The sequence below is a fragment of the Struthio camelus genome, chromosome Z (assembly GCF_040807025.1).
Source record: "Struthio camelus isolate bStrCam1 chromosome Z, bStrCam1.hap1, whole genome shotgun sequence".
Taxonomy (NCBI): Eukaryota; Metazoa; Chordata; class Aves; order Struthioniformes; family Struthionidae; genus Struthio; species Struthio camelus.
In genome coordinates, this window is record NC_090982.1 from 77,526,466 (window position 1) to 77,548,740 (window position 22,275).

The 22,275-nt window shown below is 43.3% G+C and overlaps 1 protein-coding gene across 2 annotated transcripts in view; it reads right to left on the reverse strand.

The window, feature by feature from the left end:
* Positions 1 to 22,275, reverse strand: part of LOC104150896 (phospholipid-transporting ATPase ID) — an 88,979-nt gene that overhangs the window by 11,755 nt on the left and 54,949 nt on the right. For both annotated transcript variants that reach the window (XM_068926923.1, XM_068926924.1), the window contains exons 12-22: positions 17,458 to 17,654; positions 15,487 to 15,695; positions 13,562 to 13,605; positions 11,799 to 11,964; positions 10,826 to 11,014; positions 9,871 to 9,986; positions 8,154 to 8,318; positions 5,503 to 5,614; positions 4,209 to 4,314; positions 3,254 to 3,401; positions 362 to 545 (exon numbers count right to left, since the gene is read on the reverse strand). In XM_068926923.1, coding sequence (XP_068783024.1) covers positions 362 to 545; positions 3,254 to 3,401; positions 4,209 to 4,314; positions 5,503 to 5,614; positions 8,154 to 8,318; positions 9,871 to 9,986; positions 10,826 to 11,014; positions 11,799 to 11,964; positions 13,562 to 13,605; positions 15,487 to 15,695; positions 17,458 to 17,654 — 1,636 coding nt within the window. The remainder of the gene's footprint in view (positions 1 to 361; positions 546 to 3,253; positions 3,402 to 4,208; positions 4,315 to 5,502; positions 5,615 to 8,153; positions 8,319 to 9,870; positions 9,987 to 10,825; positions 11,015 to 11,798; positions 11,965 to 13,561; positions 13,606 to 15,486; positions 15,696 to 17,457; positions 17,655 to 22,275) is intronic.

Here is a 22,275-nt window from a genome sequence, read left to right on the forward strand (position 1 = left end):
AAATAGACAATAAGTGCAGTCTTAGCTTCTAGTGTCTCTGGTGGCAGGAACACAGCCACTAAAGTAGTACCAGTCTTGTGTACCCTCGAAGGCAGGAGACGTGACTGGTCCAAAGTGACAGTGCTCTGCAGAAATCTCCAGAAACTTAGCCCCAGCCACCTTGATTCCACAAAGAAGAATATGTAGAAGCCATTCAAATAAGCATTTCTGCTTCCAAGTCCTATAGCCTGAAGTATGCTCACAGCAAAGAGCTGCTCCTACCCACCTGCCATAGCAAGTAATGGCAGCACAGCAGATACAGTAGCCCACCAGTTTGCTAGAGCATGCTGACCATCAGCCAGGACAGGATGCCTTTACTCACTTTTGATCATGCTGACATCATTAGCCCCATCTCCAATTGCCAGAGTCACTGCCTTCTTGTACTTCTTCACCAGCTCTACCACCTGGGCCTTCTGCAGTGGAGTCACCCGGCAGCAGATCACCACTTTGCACATGCAGGCTGTTCTCACCAGCTCCAGCTCCAGATTCTCTTCCAGTGCATAGGCCTGAGAAAAAAGGCAAGGGTGAGTCAGGCTAGCAGCAATTCTCAGCCTTACAAAGCAGAAATAGTGGGAAATAAAAAAGAACTAATCCAGTTCTTTCATTCAGCATAAGGAAGGTGTGAGATGCCTGAAAGGTCTCCAGGGCTGAGCTGATATTCCCAGTGCTGCAGCAAGTGTTTCTCTCATCAAAAATACATATGTCGTCGCTTCGCTAAAAGTGACCTCAACGGAATCTGGCCATTCGGTTCAAGGGAATATCCATGCGGCACGATATAATGCCATGCAGAATAAATCTACCAGCTTTGGTCTTGGAAGCATCGCAACACTTACTGTTGAGATGCTTGTACTATTGCGATGTTGTCCTATCAGCACAACACTCACTCTGGCTAATGTATCCTGACAGTGCAGCAGAACCGTCAAACAATGGGAGCAGTGCATTAACACACCTGTTTCTGGACCTGAGCAAGCTCGCGTATCTCCATGCGAGTGAATTTCTGCTCATGCTTCTTGGTTTACCTTTTAAGTTCTGACAGATCTGTGGTATAAATGGCATAGATTTCAACTTGGGAGTACTTAATTAAAAAAAAATGGAAAAAGCTGTACTCAGATGGGCATGAGAAAGCAAAACACAAAACCAGACAGAACACAACTCTGTTCTGAGTGCTGACCTTTTAATTCAGTCAGTCGTGTTATTTCTATTCTGGAAATGTACAGTTAATTGGGTGTCTTGTTAGCCCTCCAGCTCTACATGGGAAGGAGGGAGCAGTGTTAGCTTTTCATATTTCTTACTGATTGTGCTCCTTGAGTCGGTGCTTTGGTGTCTCTTCTCAGCAGACACTCATGGAAGGAATCTACATGACTGTCTCCTCCTCAAAGCCATAACAGCAGGGCAGCTGCCCTTTCTACATAAGGCAGCCAATCCTTAGGTCAGATGCCCTTTCTTCTTAAAGGCGAGAGCTGTGAGTCACCAACACCCCTGCTTCCCTGCCATCAGTGACAGGCAGGCTTGCTCAAAAAAACAGACCTTTTCATGGTTTAGTTTTAGTACACTGGCCAGACACTACAGTTAGAGATGTTTTTTCCCACAATATCCTGACTCTACAGCACTAGCAGAGGGAGAGAGCATACTTAAGAATGTAGACAGTGCCAGATAAGTCTTCTTTTAAGTTCATGGATCAGCAACCATCGTACAGAAGCCAAAGGTGGAGCATGAGGAGATTATGAACAGTAATTTGCAGGTCTGGGAGCTAAATTTGCTTGATTCTTATCAAGAGAGCTAGCAGCTACAGAAAACAGAAGCATCTTGCCTCTGAAAGGCGGTGCCTCCTGCCTCTCGGCATCTCTTCCTATTTGCTTATCCTGCAGTCTGGGAAAGCAAAATACAGTAGACACATAAGCTTGACCTAATCTAACTCTTCTCCCAGGCTGGATGAACTGTATCTAAATCAGTTCTGTCTCTAACCTGTTCTAAACAATTTTCAAGGACAGAAAATCTTTTCCAGTGCTTCAATATTCACACCAGAAAGACATCTAACCTAACCTCAAACTCTCTTGCCTCAGTTTAAGCCCATTAGTTCTTTTACCTGTTATTATCTGAAGACTACTCTCAAGACAGATCAGTTTTCTTTACTCACCCTAACTCTCTCAGTTTTCCCTCATGCTTTCTCAATCATGCATGATCACTCTTGCAGTTTTCTGTGTACTCTCTCTAGGTGGTCTAAGTATTTCTCAAAGAAAAGGGCCCAACTTAGTTGCAGTACTTCAGCTAAGACTTTACCAATGCCAAATGGAGCAGAAGGTTTTCTTCACAAACCTTGCAGATGATGCTCTCATATATGAGCCTCTCTGATCCTTTGTGTGTGCAGCTGATGATTACACGAAAGTGAAGAACAATGCATTTGTTCTTACTGAATTGCATTCTCTATTTTTCAAAGTATCACTTCAATTTGTCAAAATTATTTTCAAATCTAATCTTGAACTCCCTCAAGTCTGCAGTTCCTCCCAGGCTGGTGTAATCTGCAGATTTAAGAAGCTTTCTCTCTTTTTAAGCGGTTAATTAAAACACTGAATATTGAATAGATGTGGGATAGCCCCCTGCACGTGCCACTTATTTATATGTTTTAGACCAACAATGAGCCACTAAGAGTCATAGTTTCCAAGCAGTCCTGCATCTGCCACATAGCAACTTCATCTAGATCATATTACTTCAGTTTGCTTGGAAAAACATAATGGGAGATCGAATGATTTATTAGTCAAGTTACATGGTATCTATCCTATCCATTAGTGGAAAACAGATATATTTAAGCACGTATGTTCTTGACATACTTGAAATCCATCTCTGATGTTACCTTATCTTCTTGGTGCATCTATAGATTGCATGATTATTTCTTCAGTAACTTTCTGGAAATCAAAATTAATCCAGCTACCCTACTCCTCCTCCTTTTCACCTCACTTCAGGGCCAATTTCTCCCCATTCCAGGCTTATGAAACCTTGTTCAGCACCCTTGATTTCTCAGATAACAACTAATGGTTCTAAGTTCCTTCCGACAATTTTACAAGAATTATCAAGAGCTCGGGACGTAACCTCCAACTAGGAAAAAAAATCTAGACCCCTAAGGCTAGTTTTTTCAGCATTTTCAGACTTCCAGTATATCGTTATCACATTAAGGTCTTACGAGAACTCAGTCTTAACATAACTGAACCTTCCTTACCAGGCTATGGCCATTGATAACAAGACCGTACACCCCATTTGCTTGTTCGTCAGGTAGAACTTTTGCTTTTTTGGAAGATTTTGCAAACTGAATGTTAACTTCGTCACTATCCAGAAAGGAGTCTGGCTTCATCTTTTCCCTTGCATTCCTAAAAAAACATCCAGAAGAATAATTAATAGCTTGCAAACAAAGACAGATATTTTTTATTAAATCAACTTTATGAAAATAAAAATACTATGCTTCTTGTTGCTAATTTAGTTCAATTTTCCCTGTATCCCCACTACAGCATGCATGGATTAGCTGCTCTCGTTCATGCAATTCACCCACATGCTTTTAAAACTCTAATAAATGTGTGCTAAATGTGGGCTGACTTAGAGTCTAACAAATCATCTGAGTGTCGTGAAGAACATTATCTCAACAGCCATCCCAAATTTCTGTTCATGTTTTCTGGCAACCATCTCCTTCAAAATAAAAGGGTCTGACTTCCCCATTTTTCCCTGAACCTAAGAAGTGATGTCTCCTGAGCAGGCCCTGGAAGCAAGGGAAATTTCCAGGTAGTGCTAGAAGAGGAACATATCCAGGGAAAGAACCGCAGTGTGGATGAACTACCACAGCAGTGGAGCAACTGCATAGCTCAGGCATAGAGCCAAAGGCTTTGTGGCTCCCAATCACCAGCCCAATGTCAACCCATTCTGCCTGCCTGAGTCTGCTTCCTTATACATCTATGTAGATTTAACCTGTTGGATCAAGAAGCTTTGGCGTTTCTCCTCGCAGATATCTATACCATGCGCAACTAGCTGCTGGATCATTCAGGGAATTAGCTAACCTTTAGCCAAGGTCCCTGCAGTGAGCTGCACCAGGCAAAGCATACAGAAAAGAAAAGATGGACTACTACAAAGCTGCTTCATTCCTCTGTCAGCACACAGCAATGAAGCTGCATATTTCAGCCATTTACCTGAGTTCATTAAGTACGTCGTCAGATGTGCTGCCTTCAATAATAAAAACATCCGCCATGTCATCATTCAGCAAGTTGCAGGAGTAACCAATATTCACTGCAGTTTCTGGGAAAGATAAACCAGGAAGATGACCCATCTTAGCAGCCCTGAATTCACCCCACAATCTCTCCCGCCTTTTTAGATACATGACAAAAACTCTCCTCCTCGTCCAAGAGAGCCCTGAGCCTTTCAGAGCCAACAGTTTAACTGAACCAGGAGAGTCTCCTTGATGAACATAGCAGCAAATCTCCGCTAATGGCTTTGCAAGACCACAGAAAAAAAATGAATTCTATCAAAACTAAAAAGCTTAAAACATCCATCAGTCCACACACTTGGATCATCCAAAACATTTCAAGCTGATTCAAATTTTTTTCAGGTTATTTCACTTTTTAAAAATCTTTTTCTTTCTTTGTTGGAATTTAGGTCAATTTCCACCCCTCCCCCTCCAAAAATCCCATAATTCTGAAGAAGAATATCAAGAATTTTTGTTCAGAAAATACTGAAAAACAATATTTTGGCATTTCATACGCAAAACTATTTCATTCTGAACATAACAAATTGAAACACTTGATCAGTCTCAAAAATTCTCTGCTCATTTCTTGAATGAAATGACTTGCCAACAGTTTTGTTCTCCCTGAAATACCATTGTTTCAGTAAAGTCACTATTTATCCCCCAATCCAGTGGCGAAATCACTGGATTCTATTCAAAATTCTTTCTAACTTAATGCTTTCTTCAAAAGCCTGTGTTTCCCCCATTTTCATTCCAGATTATTAATCCCAGGACCAAATTAAAAGTGACCTGACATCAACTCTAGCATTAGGCCATACCCCAGTTCCTGGAAAGCAGGACTAGATTTTTCCAGCCTTCCTCACCAGGACAGTTGACTTTACTAAAGTGATACCTCTTCTTTCTCATAGTGGAAAAGAATATGAGGAATATTGCTTCCTGGCTGCATTTGTTCTTTGCATAGGACAGGGACCATGGGATCCTCTCCGTCATCACTTCAAAGGCAAAGGATGCTAATATCCATACTATCTCCAGCCTTAGGATAGGAATTAAGAACAGCCACTAGCTACAGTTATTTGATCCAATTCCAGTTAATTGGAGTTTTGTCTAGATGGCAACCAAGCAAAGCCCTGTAAGCTTATCCTTTGTGCAGTTTTTAAAAGGAGAAAGAATCAGACCATGGATCTTAGCAGAATCATCCCACCAATGGGAGAGAAGACAAACACCCAAAATTGTAGCCTCTTTACCTTGTTTGTCTCCGGTCAGAACCCATATCTTAATGCTGGCTTTAGCAAGAGTCTCAATCGTCTGTGGGACTCCATCTTGTAACTTGTCCTCAATCGCTGTGGCACCTAGCAGCTTAACAGAAAACAGTAGGGAACCTGTAAGTCTTCTCATCACTAACAAAGGAGGAGCACTGGACCTCCAGCTAATTACTTAAGCAAGCACAAATGAAATCCAGGAGCAAGGCTGAGATGACTTTCATTTTTCCTCAGCAATTCTACTGTACAGACTATGGCCCTGATCCTGCAAACACTCTACTTCGTAATTCCCCAGATTAAGTTGGACTGTGACTTTGCATGAAATTATTTGCCAACATGTTTGCAGGGCTACAAATAGTCTTCATATTTTCCCATGTGTCCTTTTCACAGCAGGTAGAGATTTAACTGTGACTAAAAGAACTGTGGATCCCTGACCCCAAACCTCCATATGCATCTTCCAGTGTGGAGCTTGCTCCCAGCCATACTGTACAGCAGCTGTCACATGGCTGCGCAGCATCCCCTCCAGCCCACAAAAGAGTTGTCTCCATCCCTGCTCCATGCTGCCACACAGCACTATAAATCACAGGCTGCACAAGACGCAAACTTGCATTATGGTAAAGTCATTGCTTCTTCTGCATTTTGGAGACGCTTGCTGGCTTTAACCTGACGTCAAAGCAATATGAAGCTTTCACTGCTAGCTCAGGTTTAGGCAGCATCTGCCACCACCTACCTCCTGCTGTTGGGGGACTAAATTCAGCATTTGGCTTTCATCCCAAGATCCCTTTTGGCTTCCTGGGATGTTCATAATTCATCTGTTAAGAGTGTTATGAGTGCACACAACAACTCTGAAGAAACTTCTCTATAGGCATCTCAAAGATGCACAATCCACATTTTACAGTAGTGGTCCATGGTCCAGCTACCAAGAGGTTAAATGCTCATAGCGTACAAAGCCATCTCCTGGGAGTACCTGCTCATCCTTGGCAGCCCTCTGAGTCTGGGTTAGAAGGCCAAAGATGGACACTGATGTCAAATATGCCCAGGAATATCGAATAAGGGTTTGTACTCCCCACAGACACTGTCTTTCTGGAGCTGCAGAAAAGTACAATAGCACTGTTGTATCTGTGCCTTGGCAATGATAATAGGGACAGCTGTACAATCATGCTGTGAGTTATGCCAGGCCTTTGCCTGTCTGCCCATGGCCTGGTGTACAAGCAGCTGGAGGAACAAGCATGCTTCCTTCCTTACTGTGGCTCTTCCTTATTTTTTAGGACAGTCAATGTTAAATTGCATTTTTGTATTCAAAGCTCTGAACATAACCATGTTCCATCCCTGTTCCACCCCGTGCTGCCTTTATCTCCTCACTCCCTGTAAAGACCCCTAGCATTAAACTCAGGGACTCCCATTCTTGACTGTCAAGCAGACTGATGCTTGACATTCCTCTACACCAACACAAGACTCATCTACTTCCTTCCTGACATTGTCCTTCAAATCCATTCTCTTTCACAAGCCAGGCTTTCCTACATCCACCTTCTGTCCCTCCCTGTGGCACCTTCTGAAAGTAAAGCCATTCTTGCACAGGGTACAGAGAAGGTCTGGTGTAATCACTTTCTGAACAACACTTCTTCCTCCTGCAAGCCCATGACCTCTTCTCTACTCAGGCCATGAGCTTCATAGTCCTTTCCTGCAAAGCAGCTGGCTCCTTAGCCTCCTAAACCTGCATGCCTTTCCTCCTTTGCACACATTCCACAAGGCATTTGTGTGATGTATTCTCTGGACTAGACAATTAGCACTTTCCACTGCTGTACTGAGACCCAGGAGGGCAGCAGTCTTCCCCCTGTACTATGCAATTTACACTTGCCTCCAAAGGTCAGCAGCTTCTAGGCTCGCACCTACTTCTTTGCTGGCCCTGTTGGCATCCTGAACATACAGCTAATGGAAGGAGCAACCATACAGCTCCCAGGGTTTCCAAGATTTCAGGAGAGCACTGCTGCACGTGCAAAAGCTGAATTGCTTCCCCTCAGATCCCACACATCTCATCCTTTTCATTCATTATTCATGGCTCTAAAACACAGGCAAACCCTGGAGTGTTCAAAAAGCTGTAGTAATACTCATGGAGAAAAGAATGACTTGAAGATCACAGTTGAGCCCTGTGTCAAACCGACACAAACAACTTCATGGACATCATCCTCCATCTTGCCCAGGGCTGCAAGAACAAAGATGACACTCTTTGAAATGGAGGGGAACCTGGGGACTATTCACTGCCTGCTATTTCAAAGACAGAAGAATAAATACATCAGCCATTTGCATGTACAAGGGATAGCTATGAAATATTTGTGTCTCTGTCATCTCCCTTAAGCTCTGGTATGCTGCTTCATCACAAGAAAGCTACTCTGACACCCTTGTGAGTTAAAATAAAACTGTTCCCATGCACTGATGGTTGACACCCCAGTTACTGGCTTCTCACAGAGGTGCCAGTGAAAACCCAGGACTGCCTTGTTCCAAACCACTCCAGGCTCACAACGCACTGAGCTGTTTGCAGAACAATGTTTACTGAAGCCATACTGAGCTGTTTATTGACAAACCGCTATCCTTGCCACCTCCCCCAGAGCTTGGCCCAGATTCCATGAAATACCAACCATTAAATCTTTTTCAATCTCTTCATACAACTCCGACAATTTATCTTCCCTTCCTTCCAAGGCAGTGCTTGCTACATGTTGACGCCTGATCCAGTCCTCAAAGTATTCTTCGTCCAAGTTTTTATAGGCCACAACGAGCGTCCTCAAACCTTCACCAGCAAACTCCTGTGAGACAGTGGTGAGGCAGAAGAGGTCAAAGAAGAATAGTCTCCTCACTCGGGTTTACAAAGAACCCTCTTTACAAATAACCATTTTCTTTCAAACTTCTTACCTAAAGTCTGCAAAGGAAAGGTGAAAAATCACACCTTAGACCACAAACCTAGGGGTATTTTTTAACAGCTAGTTCCACATCACTTTATGATTGCCAGCCACTGCCCTTACAGAAAACAAATTCAAAAGGGCTTTCCTGTGTTTTCATTCTAAAGCTTTACGTTAACGAGGCACTTGTTTCCCTCATTGATATTTCTCAACATGAGATTCAGAATAATGAGACCTAAATAAAACACACTGAGCTCAGCTTTAAATTGAAATTCAGCAGTGCTCAACATTTTTATAGGTGCAAATGCTGGTCCAACTGTTTGCTTAGTGTGAGCACCATCAGTCATGGCATCTCAGCAAGTCCTTGTAAGTGCCCTTTCTGCATATGCTTAGCTGGAGATATGCACCTCAGTGTTTGGAAGATAACAGAGAACCCTTTCTGCAAACTGAAGGCTTCCTTCCCGTAACAGGACATACAATTTCTCTCTCCTTGTGGATTCTGAAAGAACAGGCTTGAAGTAAAGTTGCATAAGGAACTGACCTTACTGACAGCCCATCTCCCGGTGCTCTGGCCCTTCCTTCACTGGCAACATTCCCTGGCTCCCTCAGGGCAGTGAGCAGAGATGTCTGTGCCATTGCAACCTCTCTAGCAAGGTTTTCTGTTACCTTGTGCTCTGCACTGTACCAGCAGAATCTGGTATCACAAGGGAGTAAACACTGGGCAAAACATCCACCTGTGTGAGTAATCACCTCACAGCATACACCATCAACAATATAGAAACCCACAAGTTTGAATGCCACATTTTCCAAGCTGCCCAGTCAATATACCCCTATATGATCTGGAGGGGGAGGGAGGGAGCCAGCGTATGCCCCAGTGCCTGTGTAGTCCTTTTTGACTGAGGCCTCTCAGATCACAATCACTGCAGATCTAGATTGTATTCAAGAAGGAGAAAGGCTCAGTGGCCCTTTACTCATTGCCTGAGTTATTCCAATCCAAGGCATGTTTGAATGTACTGGGTGCATGCATTGTACAGTAACAGCAGACTTAGGTGCAATTTAGTTACCAAAACACAGATGTGCAGTGCCATTTCCGATGCCCCAATTATCCTATCTTGGTCTCCAGCTCCTATTCCAAAGACACACAGGTCTTTTAAATGTCCTGCATTGCATTTGCCAGCTATGTGCAGATATATGGAATATGCTAGAGCACTTCAAATGGCACCTGATGCATATACTTAGGCAACTGATTTGACACCAGAGACTTTATAAATTAATTTCCTCCTTCATTCCCCATGAAAAATAATAAAATACTTGATGTTTGGGCATTGCTTTTGAGATCTGCTCTTCATCTCAATACAAATTGCATTTCTAGTCCAGAGGAAGGCATGAGAAAGGTTTGAATACATGGACAAAAGGCAACCATCAAATGCAGAGCTGTTGTGCAGAAGGAAGCACTTACATTCAGGTGTTCTGTTGTCTCTTCTTTGAGAGACTCACAGGATGAATGAAGCAGGTCATAAAGAATGGTGTCAGCCCCCTTGCAGTACAAAGTCAAGTCACCTTCTGGACTCCGCACTACAAGGAAGAGGAATAATAGTTCTACAAATACCGGACACTCAGCGTTCATAGCACTTGCATTCTAAACAAATAAAGGTTTTTAAAGACATCCATACTCTGCCACGTGTTGGCAAATTGCCGGGAATTGAGATGCGCTTTGCTTAGAACAGAAGATAATGTAACTACTCTCAACTTCAGTGGCAGTGGCACAGAAGACAGTTCCCAGACTACACTGGTCTGAACAGATGCTCTGTTAGACTATGTGGTGCCTACAAACAGCACCTCAAGGAGGACATGTATGTTCAAAAGACAAAAACAGTCTGCTGCTAGAGAACAGTCCTGCTGCCAAAAGAGGTGCTGCCACTCTCTTGTTGCAGTTATGCCATCCCAGTCCCTAAAGTATCTGAGGACACTGCAGGATTAATAAAGGCTACACTAGGTTTCTTGAATTGTTTCACCATTTCCCCTGTGGGAAATTGGATTTCTTGTCTTTGCTTTCTCCTTTCCCACTTCCTCAGCTTTTGCTGATAATTTTGAAGCTGACCGGAAGGAAGTAGGATCCTGCTTTGTTATGAAGGAGATGAAATGTGTAGAAAGCCTAGTGTCTTCAGGAAGCTGCTCCATCACTGTGGTCCAGCTGTGAAGATGTCCTCCCACCTACACAGATTAGATCTTTATCTAGCACTGTTGCTGTGTTAGTGAATGGTTGAGGATGCCCATCGCAAGCACTGAGAAGTAAATAGTATTCAGAAAGTGATACAAAGGAGCTGTCCGTGGGAAAGGCATCTAAGCAGAATGAGGGCAAACTTGAGAGCATAAGAAGTCAGGAAAGAAAGAAGGGAGCGAGGAGGACATACCAATAACAGACATTCGCTTGCGCACATTGTTGAAATCAAGAATAGCCAGCAGCTTGTAGATTTTTGTTTCTCCCATTTCCACAACAGTGATGGTCTCCGGTGTGCGAGCCCGAAAAACAAATCCAAAGTTTCTGGCAGCAGTGACGAGGGCTCCCTCATCAGGAGATTGGGCCTGATACACCAAGTTACCTGACATGCAAGAAAGACAAGTAATATCACTTCTATCTTGCTCCTGAGGCTAAACAAATACAGGATCAAAGACTTTACATAGCAGTTAGCCATCTGCTCTTCTAGCTATCTGCAAAGACCTAGCACTAAAAAGCACCTTGTGATCACATCTCTCCATCTAGTTCCATCCACTCTATCCCCTAGGCCAGTGCAAGAGATCCTAGCCTCTTTTTGGGGCCTTTATCACTCTCTTTGGAGTCCAAAAGATCTCACTGGGAGGCCAACTTCCTTGGGTTTAAGGACTTCTAGTTACATCTGTATGTGTTTTTCTCATCAATACTTTCATCTTGCACGTATTAACAATTCTAGCCCTTAAAGCACCAGGAAAGATGGAACTTCATCCTAACAGGCCCATACTTGCAGGAACACTGGATGAGGAGAGCTAATGAGTCTCCAGTAGATAGGTGCCATATGCTCTACTCTTTATAGGAGTTGGTGCAGAGCAGAGGCAGAGTGAGGCAAGCCATCTACCCATCTTCTTGGGGATGCTTTGGCACCTGAAATTTCCAAATTTCAGAGATGTGGTGGTTGCACTAGTGTCATTTCCACCATGGGAACACATGGGGAGTGGTGGCACTGGTCTTCCCATGCAGAATCTCCAAAGACACAGATTTGCATGTAGCCATACACTACAGAAAATCACCAGGGAGTCAAAAGGACCAGTTACAGCTTCTGTGAAGAAAAGACATACTGTGATGCAGGGTGGACATTAGCCACTCAGACCGGTGCCTTCAAGAGTCCTCACCTTCCTTCTTCTCTTCTGGCATTACTGTGTGACAGAGTGAGAGCAGCCGGAAGAACCTATGCGTTGGGACATCACTCAGCTTCACAGCTTCAACCAGGCTGTGGTCATAGAAGGCAAACTTTGGGTCGGCTAACTGGTTGTATGAGAAATCAACCTTCTCTGTGTTCTGCAAAAATATGGTTCAGCATTATCTGTAAAGCACTCCTATGTCTGTACACCAGTGACTGCCCACCATAGCCCCCTCTCTTTGTTACTTTTACAAAAAATCCCTCTCCTATAGGGCTATTGACAAGAAAGGCTGATGAATCTAAATAAATGGGAGGCTGTGTAAGCCACTGAATCACAGAATAGGACAGGCACTTGAGGTGCCTTTCAAAGCAGCGCTCCAACTGATGACCTCTTTAGCTAAAGATGCCTCCTGTACTAAGTAAATGCTCCTATGAGGTGCCTGCTAAAGGATTTCTGTAGTGCAGAAATGCCTGCCTTCACAACACATGCCTGTTTGGAGCCATTATGCTCCTGATTTCGATGGCTGTCAGCAAAAGGTGAATGTGGAGGCCCAATTTAAAACAATTCAAAAGGCTGTATTCCCCACCCTATTCTCCCACAGAAAGAGAAAAAAAACCTGATATGAAAAAGGATGGCAAAAAAATGATGTAAAGGTTCAGCTCCACAGGCGCTGCCCTTTTTGCCTCCACTCCAAACAGAGTGGAACATATTGAGAAACAGCCAGAAGCTCAAAGTATGATGTGTCATGGAGGAATGCACCGCTGAGCCTGCCCGGGACCATTCAGACTCCCTCCTCATCCCTGGAGAGCTCAGAGTTTCCAGGATGGGAAGTCATGCTTTTGACCTGTGTAAGCTGACATTTAACACTTACCAAAAGAGCGCAGTCCCTCTGCTCCCCCAGTAGCCTGCACAACAAGCTCTGGACACTGCAACACCACAGATGTGTGAGAAGCAGCCCTTTGACCTGCAGGATTGTGCTCTCTGGGGTAGCAGGGGCAGGAGAAGCTGCTGGGCAGCTGGTTGGCAGCAAATCAGCATCTCTCCCTCCCTAAGCAAGTCAGCCCTTCTCATTTTGTTGCCTGAGTGAGGGCAGTCTGTAGGCACAGCACTCAGTACAAATAGACAATTTCAATGGATAATTTAAGTTTTAAAGAGCTTGGAAATGAATCACTGGAATGAGGAGTAGCATTTTGATCATCATCTTGCCATTTGTTACCTGAATTACTACATACAGTTTTCAAACATTTTAGGCATTAAAATCCCAGACAGTCAGGTTTGTGCCAGCAAGCAGAGGCAGAGGCTAGATAGAAATGGGAAGGTCACTCATTTCCACACCTTCCAATGTCCAGACATTAGGAGAATTTGACAGTGACCTTCTTACAGATACAAGTTGAACTCACTGATTCCCAGCAAAAGCTTTAATTCACTGCCAAGGATAATAAAATTCACTAACGTCCAGGTTTCCGACAAACAGCAATGGCCAAGTGTTCAGAGGAGCTGGGCATGCAGTAGGATGCCATGTGAAGCTGAGGGAACAGCAGGCACTCAGAATGCCCTCCGTGCAGGTGTAAACCAGGCGTGCTGAAGGGGAATGCAATTCTGAAAATCCTCTGAGGCCCGTCAGAACCGACCTCCCTGTTGTCAGGATCAAGAGGATCATGAGCATGAACTGTGCCTCGGTGGAATATACCAAGAGTCCACTGGCACCTATGCGGAAAGTACAGAGCCTGCCCGGTTAGCACTTGAGCACTTACCTCATTTATTTCTATCCTTTGGCCAGCCAGGTCATACACATCACCTGAAAGCAAGAGAGGCTGGGGTTATAGCCACAAACTCCAGCTAGGTGCAGTCTCTGAGCCTCTCTACCACAGAAACTAGTTAAAGTTTTAAAGCTAGGATCAAGTTAAAGAGTTTCAATAATCACACATATGTTGACGGGAAGGCTGAGGACCGATGATTCATATCAATCTGTCCCTTTGTTAGTCCGTGACAAAATCCAGAATCTCATCTCCACTGCACGTGAGTTTATCTCCCGGGAATTGTAGCCAAGAGACATTTAGACACTTCCTTTTCAATGGGAAGTCTAAGCCTCCAGAGTACCTTCCCAAGCAGGAGAACCGATTCATCCTTCCTGGTATGGCTTTCCCAAACACGCCTGAGCAGGCAATCCAAAGAAGCATGTTCCAAGGAGGAAGGTGAGCTTTTAGAAAACAATAGCGAATAGACAGTCGTCTGCTTTATTTTTGCATCTTTCCCACTCATTTCTTGAACCTACATCCTATGTCTATGTTCTGAGGTGACATCCACTTTGGAAAAGTCTATTACAAGACCTGAATAACCAGACTGAATATTTCTCAAACTCTGATTAGCAGTACTAATGCTAGCTAGCATAGTAGCGCTATTGTAGATACAATGGTCTAGAGATATAAGCAAAGCAAAATTTATAGGAAGAAATAACCTCTTTAATTGGACCAACTAATAGCACTGAGAAAAAAAGACAAGTCTTCTGGCACACTATTCCATCAGCAGGTCTGACACAGGCACAACAAGCATCAATCTACAAATAAGCTGTGACTAATTTCTCTGGGGGAGTATAATGATGCTAATCAACTAGACAATTTGTGAATCCTTGGCACCTCCTGAGGCGTATGGAGAAAACTGCTCTGGACCAGACAATGAATGAGCTTGTTAAGCCAATGACTGTTCGGATCAAACAGAGCCAACAACTTTTGTTTCCCATTTTTTTCCAACTCCTGACAACCTTTTCTCTCTTCTAGTAGGTGAAGTAATAGTTATGGCTGCAGATAAATGGCTAGGCCATTGAGTAGGCCTTGGCCTAAGGTTAACCCACCTGAACAGGATGTGGAAAACCACTGCTCATGACATGAGAAATTGCTAAATTCAAGAGGTAACTGTGTGAGAAGCTGACAAAAGTTACAGATAGAGCCGTGATGGATGGCTGATTTCACAAGTGGCTAAGAGGGAGTTATGTGAGAAACAGCTGAATGTCACAAATAGTTGGAGGGAAATACTGGGGGCCTTTTGGGGAGAATAGTCTGGCAAGGTTAACAGTACCATATCAATAATACCATATAAGCCTGAGATCACCTAGGTAGCAATATCAGAAAAAACAAACGCTGGGTACAGATGTAGCAAAATTGGGACCAATAGGGAAAAAGTAGTTAGGGGCAGGTTCTTTACTTAGGAGGATACTAGGCCTGAAAAAGGGAGGTACAAGAGCAAAAGGAGAATCAAGGTTCAGAAAAATGATATTAAGATATGCAAATAATGTAATCAAGACTGTCCAGGAATATCTGATGGGTAGCCTTGCACTTGATCACTGCAGCTAGATTAGGATGATAAACCAAATCTGTTCTTTTGACCATAACACACGAGTCAAACAAACTTCCATGGTCAGAAGGACTGGAGGGTACAGGATACTTTCCCCTGCCGATGAGGGAACACCCAGACAGACAGATCGAGCATCTTGGCATAAGCATATCAGTGCCTATTCCAGGCCTGATGGCATCAGTAACCACCCATCACTTCAGAGCAGTAATTCTCACATAATAGCATTTAAGTCTGTTCCACTCCTTACAAGATTGTCTCGTCTAGATATCATTTTAGTCTCTGTGGACTAAGAGGCAGACCCAGAAAATAAGACAAACTGATATCGTACCATAGGATTTGCCGTTGATGGAGCACTTGTTGAAACACATGATGTTCTGAGTGAGAGTTCCTGTTTTGTCTGAGAAGATGTACTTGATTTGCCCCAGCTCTTCATTAAGTGTGGTGGTACGGGCCTGAGCCGGTGTGTCATTCACTGGGTAATACATTTTACGGTCCCAGTCAATGTAGAAGCTGTTGCCCAAACGTATAATCTCTACACTGGTGAAACAGGAAAAGAAGGTGATGAAATATTCATTAGTTTAAGAGACAAGATCTTTATCTTAAGCACGACTGCTAGTAATTGCATTTAGAAGACAACTTTGAAAGTAATGACAGGGAGTACTCACCAGGTGGTCCCTAAAGTCTGAAAGACATGAGTGTCTTAAAGAGTGTATATTAAGCACTGCTGAAGCAAGTACCATTGGAAAAATTGTTTAGGTTTGTGGTAAATTCCTTTCTTTTATTTATAAAACAACTTCTTAAAAATACATTTGAAAAGTTTCAGAAGTATTTAAGAAACTTTAAACATCTGATGCTTTCTTTCAGTCTGTATTTGCTTCTGTCAGGGCCACCCTTCTGTCATAGAAAGCCTTAGGCTGGACACTGAGTTAAAAAGCAGCAAGAAGTCACCCTCACCCAGACTCCTTCAAACCTTCTTTAATCCTGCTGTGAATGAGCGGCAGCACTGCACACCAAATAGGCTGTGGGTAGGCCATGTCCCTGGACCAAAGAGCGAGATGGCAGCAGCAGTGTGTTTCATTTGGTTCAGTTTAGGGAATGGTGGTCAGACTGAGCACATTTTCAGTCGGATGCTGGGCTGGGCTGAGCTGCGATGCCCGGGTTTGAGAACAGCCATGGTTGAAACAGCCCAGACTTCCAGAACAAGTGAGTCATTGTGTAATTTAATATAATCATGGAGCTGTACCAGCACACAGGCAACATGAATTTCCATTTTGTTGTTGGTGTGAAACACTAGACAGGAATGGAATGAATTATTCATATTTCCTAACACAGAAGAGAGTCTCAGAATGCAACTTCCAAACTCACAACTCTTCGCCTCTCTTGGCACCATTGTTGAAAGGGCAGCACCAGGAGCTAAGAGTTGTCCTTTGAGGTCTGACATCACAAACTTTACATAAATGGTCTGTACAAATTATACACTAAGGATTCACTCTAGAGGCAGTAGCAAAGCTCCATGAAGAGTTAGATTCAAACAATAAATTGTACAGGCCAAGTCAGTCTGCACCCCAGCCTAAGGGTTTCCAAAGCATGACAGGCGTGTTGCCTCCCCTTTACACCTGCCTGCCTATCTGCAGGAACCAACACAGCACTATGACCTCTAGACAAGTGATGACATTCTCTCTGTTCATACTGTGCCAAGCCCAACAGGTCGTCAGGCTGGTTAAACATACCTATTTGGCAATTCAGTCCTCACATGAGCCCTACAGTCACATTGGAGAATGTGACATTCACTTTCTTTGGTGGACAGTGTAACCATGGAAGAGCAATGTGCTACCAGTAGCAGGTTTCCACTCTCACTCCCATAGTATCCTAAATGAAAACTTCCCCTTCAACTGCAAAGTCATCCTCCCCTCTCGACGACCTCACTGGTATCCCAGCTCCAGCCCTGGCAGAGCCCTCCCAAGGCAGCAGAAAGGACAGCATCGCTGTGGTGTGGAGTTATCCAACAATGCGATTTTAGATCCTGACAAATCAAGGAGGGAATTAAGGAGAAGAAAAAAAGGTTAACCCTCTGTTCTTTAAAACCGCATGGGGCTTATTCTGACTAGTCAAGACCCACAAAGAAAGCAGTGGCTATTAGGGGTCCTCACTAGGTGGCACTGGCACTCAGAGCTGGCCTGGGCTGTGTGTCATACCCACAATGTAATTCATTCATGTACTGGGAAAAGCGCTGCTCCCAACTAAAGCAAAAGTCAAAGCTCACCTAAGATGAAACATGAAATGAGGTTCAGGCACATACCTGACATAGAGCGAAATTGGGACCACCGTGTTTAGAATGATCACGTACGACCAGAACATGAGGAAGCCAGAGTAGGAGGCAGAACTGACATCCTCTGCCCAGGGCAGATAGACCTGGAAGTAGTAGCCCTTATCGTACTCCCAGATGCCATTTCCAATGGCTAGGATAAGACACATCAGTGCTAAAAACGCAAAGATCTGCAAAAACAACAAAGATATTGGATTTTAGAAACGTGGAATTTATTATGTACAGGTTAATCAAAAGACCCTAATCAGATTGGGTTAGACAGCCTGAATCACATGGAAATGGTTCCTAGTGGTGAAGGAGGAAAAAGAGCAAAAGCATGGCAATTAAATTCAAAGACAAAATTACACCGTACAGTCTCTTTGGTGATTTGGAATCACAAGACATCAAACACCTGGGAATTTAGGTTCTAAGCAGGGACCTAAAATGAGGACCTCATGGGCAGCTGGCTACAGAACGTCAAACCTCACTAGATGTAAGCTGAGCTGCTGCTCCTCAAACATCTGCCTGCACACTTGGGAACAGAAATCTCACAAAGCACCTTATCTGGCCATTTGCTGGATGTATCATGGGCTAAGAACAAAGTTTTCCTTACAGTTTCTGAAAAAATACTAAGGATAATTTTTAATACAGCAAGTCCTGTACTCAACAAGTTGGAATTGAGTACTGGATACTATTCTGATGGTCAAAGGAGAGTTAATCACTGACTCAGAACTAATGGTTGCCTTGGTACCTGCCATCACAATCTGATTACATTTCCTTTGAGCAAACAGAGAGCAGCACTAACCAGTGATGTGTATCCTTAGACTTGAAAGAAGCTTATTTACTGAAGCCTAAAGCAACCAGTGGCACAGCAAGAACAGAATTTCAAAGTGGAACACCTTAGTAAAAACTGGGAATTGCTCAGGAACACCATTCCATAGGCATAAAAACATTACATAGGTCATAAAGCACTTGATTAAAAGAACATAGCAACACAATAATTTGGAAATGAATATAAAAAGAAAGGAAAGAGGGGTAATTAAGAAAAATTAATATGAGCAGTAAGGAATCATTGAGCTATAAATAACTAATAGTCCTATAAAATATCAAGAAAAGAAAATGGTAAACTCATAAATAGAGATGTGGGAAAGGCAGTCATGTTCAATGACTTTTCTTCATTTTAAATGAAGCAGAAGGATGTATCTATCCCATATGATGTAGCAGATGGAAAAGACAGTTTACCATCTGTAACAAGGAACAGTACGTAGCTCTATCTGCTAATAATTAGCATTGTCAAAATAGGTCCAGGTAATTCAAATATAACAGTTTAAAGGAACTGGCTGAGAAATTCTCTTAACTAGTAGAGTTAATTTTTAACAATGCTTGAAAAGCTGGGGAAGCTCCACTATCCTGAAAATCTGCCAACACAATTCCAGTATTTGAAAGGTAGAAATGGTGACCATGGGAAAGATAAACTGAAGTTAGCTTGACATCGTTCCTGGAGAAAGGGTGATAAAAGCAATTCTGTTGATATGGAACATTTGGACTTTTCCAAATATTTGACTTAGCATGACCAACATCCTAATAAAAACATGAAGATACAGAATCAACCAGCAGCACAATAGGGGACTAAGCATCATTTCTTGCAACTATGGCTATTAAGGAGGAAATACCGGTAAACTGGGCCATTACGTATAAGGCCAGCCAGTAACAGTCATATTACCACACAACTTTTTAAAAAATAATTGAGGTACAAACAGAGAAACTTTTGTTCATAAAGCTGATATTTATGTTGCTGAGGTAAACTATGAGGGGAGGAAGGATACCTTTAGAGAGAGATTTGAATTGCTTCGTTGAAAGCGCATACCCTACCAAATTAAGATTAATATCAAGAAGACGCTAAAGAAGGACTGCACTAAGTAAATGTGCTGGGCTCATTCTCAGGAGACCAGTTTATTTCCACACCAGTAGTAGCTTATCTACTGAATTCCAGCAAGTCCATCAAGTTTCTCCACTTGTGAAACAGAGACAACTAGCAAGGAATGCAGTGTGGTGCTTTTCAACCTCTGTGACTGGCACTAAAAACAGCCTACAAGTAGCACTGCTACGGTCATGATGATCTAAGGATATAATAGAGGCATGACCTGGGGATGGGTAATGGACATAGATGGAGAAAACAGACAAGCTTGTCCATTTTTCTAGAAATAAATGAAAGATATTACTTGCCTCTGGAGACATAGTCTCTTGTAAAAGAAATTAATTAGAAGAGCCAGCTGGCTTTTTTTATCATTATGCCCTGAAAGATTCCTGGTTGAGGTCGCACAGGTTAAAAATTGTCAGTTTGTAGTATATCATCTTCTACATAGGAAATTCAGTGTGGAAACAAGTATGATTTAGCAAGAGAAATAAACATGGGGCAGACAGCAGCTGAAGTTTCCCATATCACAGCAGCTCCTGTCCCCGGACCCAACTACTGCACTTATATACTGCCTTATATACGCTTTGCTTTATGTACATTTTGTATATCTGCTCTCATCCGTACAAGGTTGGATTTGTGTATAACACTTACGCTTATACAAGGATTGCTAACACACTTCACTTTGAGACGCATGCGAAAGACTGAGCTGTTGACCCAACAGCAGCCCCAGAGATTAATTTCCATAAGGAGAAACAACTGTGTACAGGGTGTTGTACTCATTACCACAGCCTCTGTAAGAGAAGGATGTGAATAAACCAGATCGCAGACCTGCACATGACCTGCTCATGGGGCTTCCCACCGTGAACATCCTCTCTCTTTGGGACTAGACCATGCAGTGCCCATGATGTATCCTCTGAAGGACTGAGTAGTTGTTTTTTTTATAAAGAGAAGATGACTTTTGACAGACATTTCATGTCAGACTATGACTGCTTCAGTTTCTTTATTGGCACTTTGGAGTTCTGTTTTGGGATTTGAAGCAATAAGGCATTTAGAGCTGACAGTGACAGCTCCATTTCTCTGAAAATGTGCTTATCCAAGCCTGCAGAAAAAGCAAGCCTCAGAGCAAAACGCATTCGTGGTGCTGGTGGGTGTGTCCTCAGCCGAGGAACATTCACTTCTTTCTGAGATCTCTGAGAAATACTGTGTTCCTCTCCCTCTGATTTCAGTCCTATGCTGCCAAACACTCCCAAACATGAAAAAGAAAACTACGGTTTCCATATGGAAAGGTTTATTCCTGATTGATTAACTCTTGTTGAGATACACAAGGGCTACATTTAACCAGGACTCTATTTGAATGCCCTGCTTAAACACTGTTTTGTAAGTTTCACGGACAATTAAACACAAAATAGCTTTGCTTGTGTTCACATGGAACAAGTTTCATTTCACTTAAAATGAGCTATTTATAGCAAGCTATAGCTGCTTTGTGTTTCCAAACTCAAGACTGCAACACAATGCCTCTTTTTATGACCACGCTTTGTAAACTTTGACCATAGAGTGAGCTGAAAGGACCTCATGCCACATTCCCTTTGGTGTATGAAGAACCAGGTGGTTAGAGTAGAACAGAACTGTACTTGGATGCCAAAATGTTAAGTGCCTTAAAAATGCATGAGAGAGAAAAACACACGCTTGGCTCAATCAATGTCCAAGAACCGAGGCAGAGGCTGATGCAATCATCTGCAACTTGCTCAGTTTTTTAAAACAGAGCCAGGAGCTAAATTGATCTTGTTCATGTTTACAAAGAGAGGCCAAACAGTCTGAAGACTCTGGGTGGGACCCTTAACTTGTGAAAGAAGAGTAGGCAAACCCTAATCAAGCGTTAAATCCATAGTTCCCTACTCACTTTTTCTCTGCTCTGTTTCCTTGCACTAGGGATCCAATATAGCTGGACCCTGCATCCCTTCCTCCTTCCCAACTACATCACAACAGGACACCTAAGAAAATGTGAAGTTTTTCAAACATCTGCAAAATTCTGAATATTAGGCACTCATGCTGCACAGACCTTCTTTTCTGTGTCCCCCCCCTAAGTCTGAGGAGACAACACACGGAGGAAAACATCAGCATAGACTGGCATAATGTTGCTAAAGTCAAGGGAGTGAGCGTCCTTACTGCACACTGAGTAAGGACTCAAGGGTGCTTGAAGATGACCCTGGAGTTGCTCTCTGTGCAGTGGCATTGCTTTATAGCAAATACACACATGCACATGGTTCAGGAGGGCACTGTAACAGCTCTGGGAGCCAGTGTCACTGGTGCCGCTTTGGTATAATTTTCAGACTCACAGCACACTACATACAGCCTGTGTTCTGGCAGTGGCACGGCTGTCCACTAACTTCTCCTATCTCTGAGCACAGCTAAAGAGTTTTTGCAATTCTAAAATAAAAACAAAAACAGGAGGGCAGGGCCTGGGATAAAGTGCCAAGGATGGCGAGATGAGGAAGCTTGGAGATATACGTGTTATAAGACCCCATGCTGAAGAGGCACAAAGCCTCCGAGGGAAGGCAGAGCTCAGGACAGCCGGTCACAGGGCTTTGCGCTAGGCTGTAATGGACAGGCTGCTGGGGGAGGCTTCCAGATCTTTTCTCCCCAGGGCCTGCTCCAGCACCAGGGGGATGAATCCTGGCCCCAGCTTGCCCGGAGAGCAAGGGCAGGAGGGAAGAAGAGGGAACAGTGAATGCTTGTAGGAAGAGGTGACCGTAAGAGTGGCCAGCTCTTCCTGTAAGATAAAGGGAAGGCAGTGGAACATGCATGAAGAAGCATGACAAAATTGCATCCAAAGGAAAATAAAACCCTGAAACTAAGGAGCTTTCCTTCATGTAACATTGAATAAAGCAGTGTCA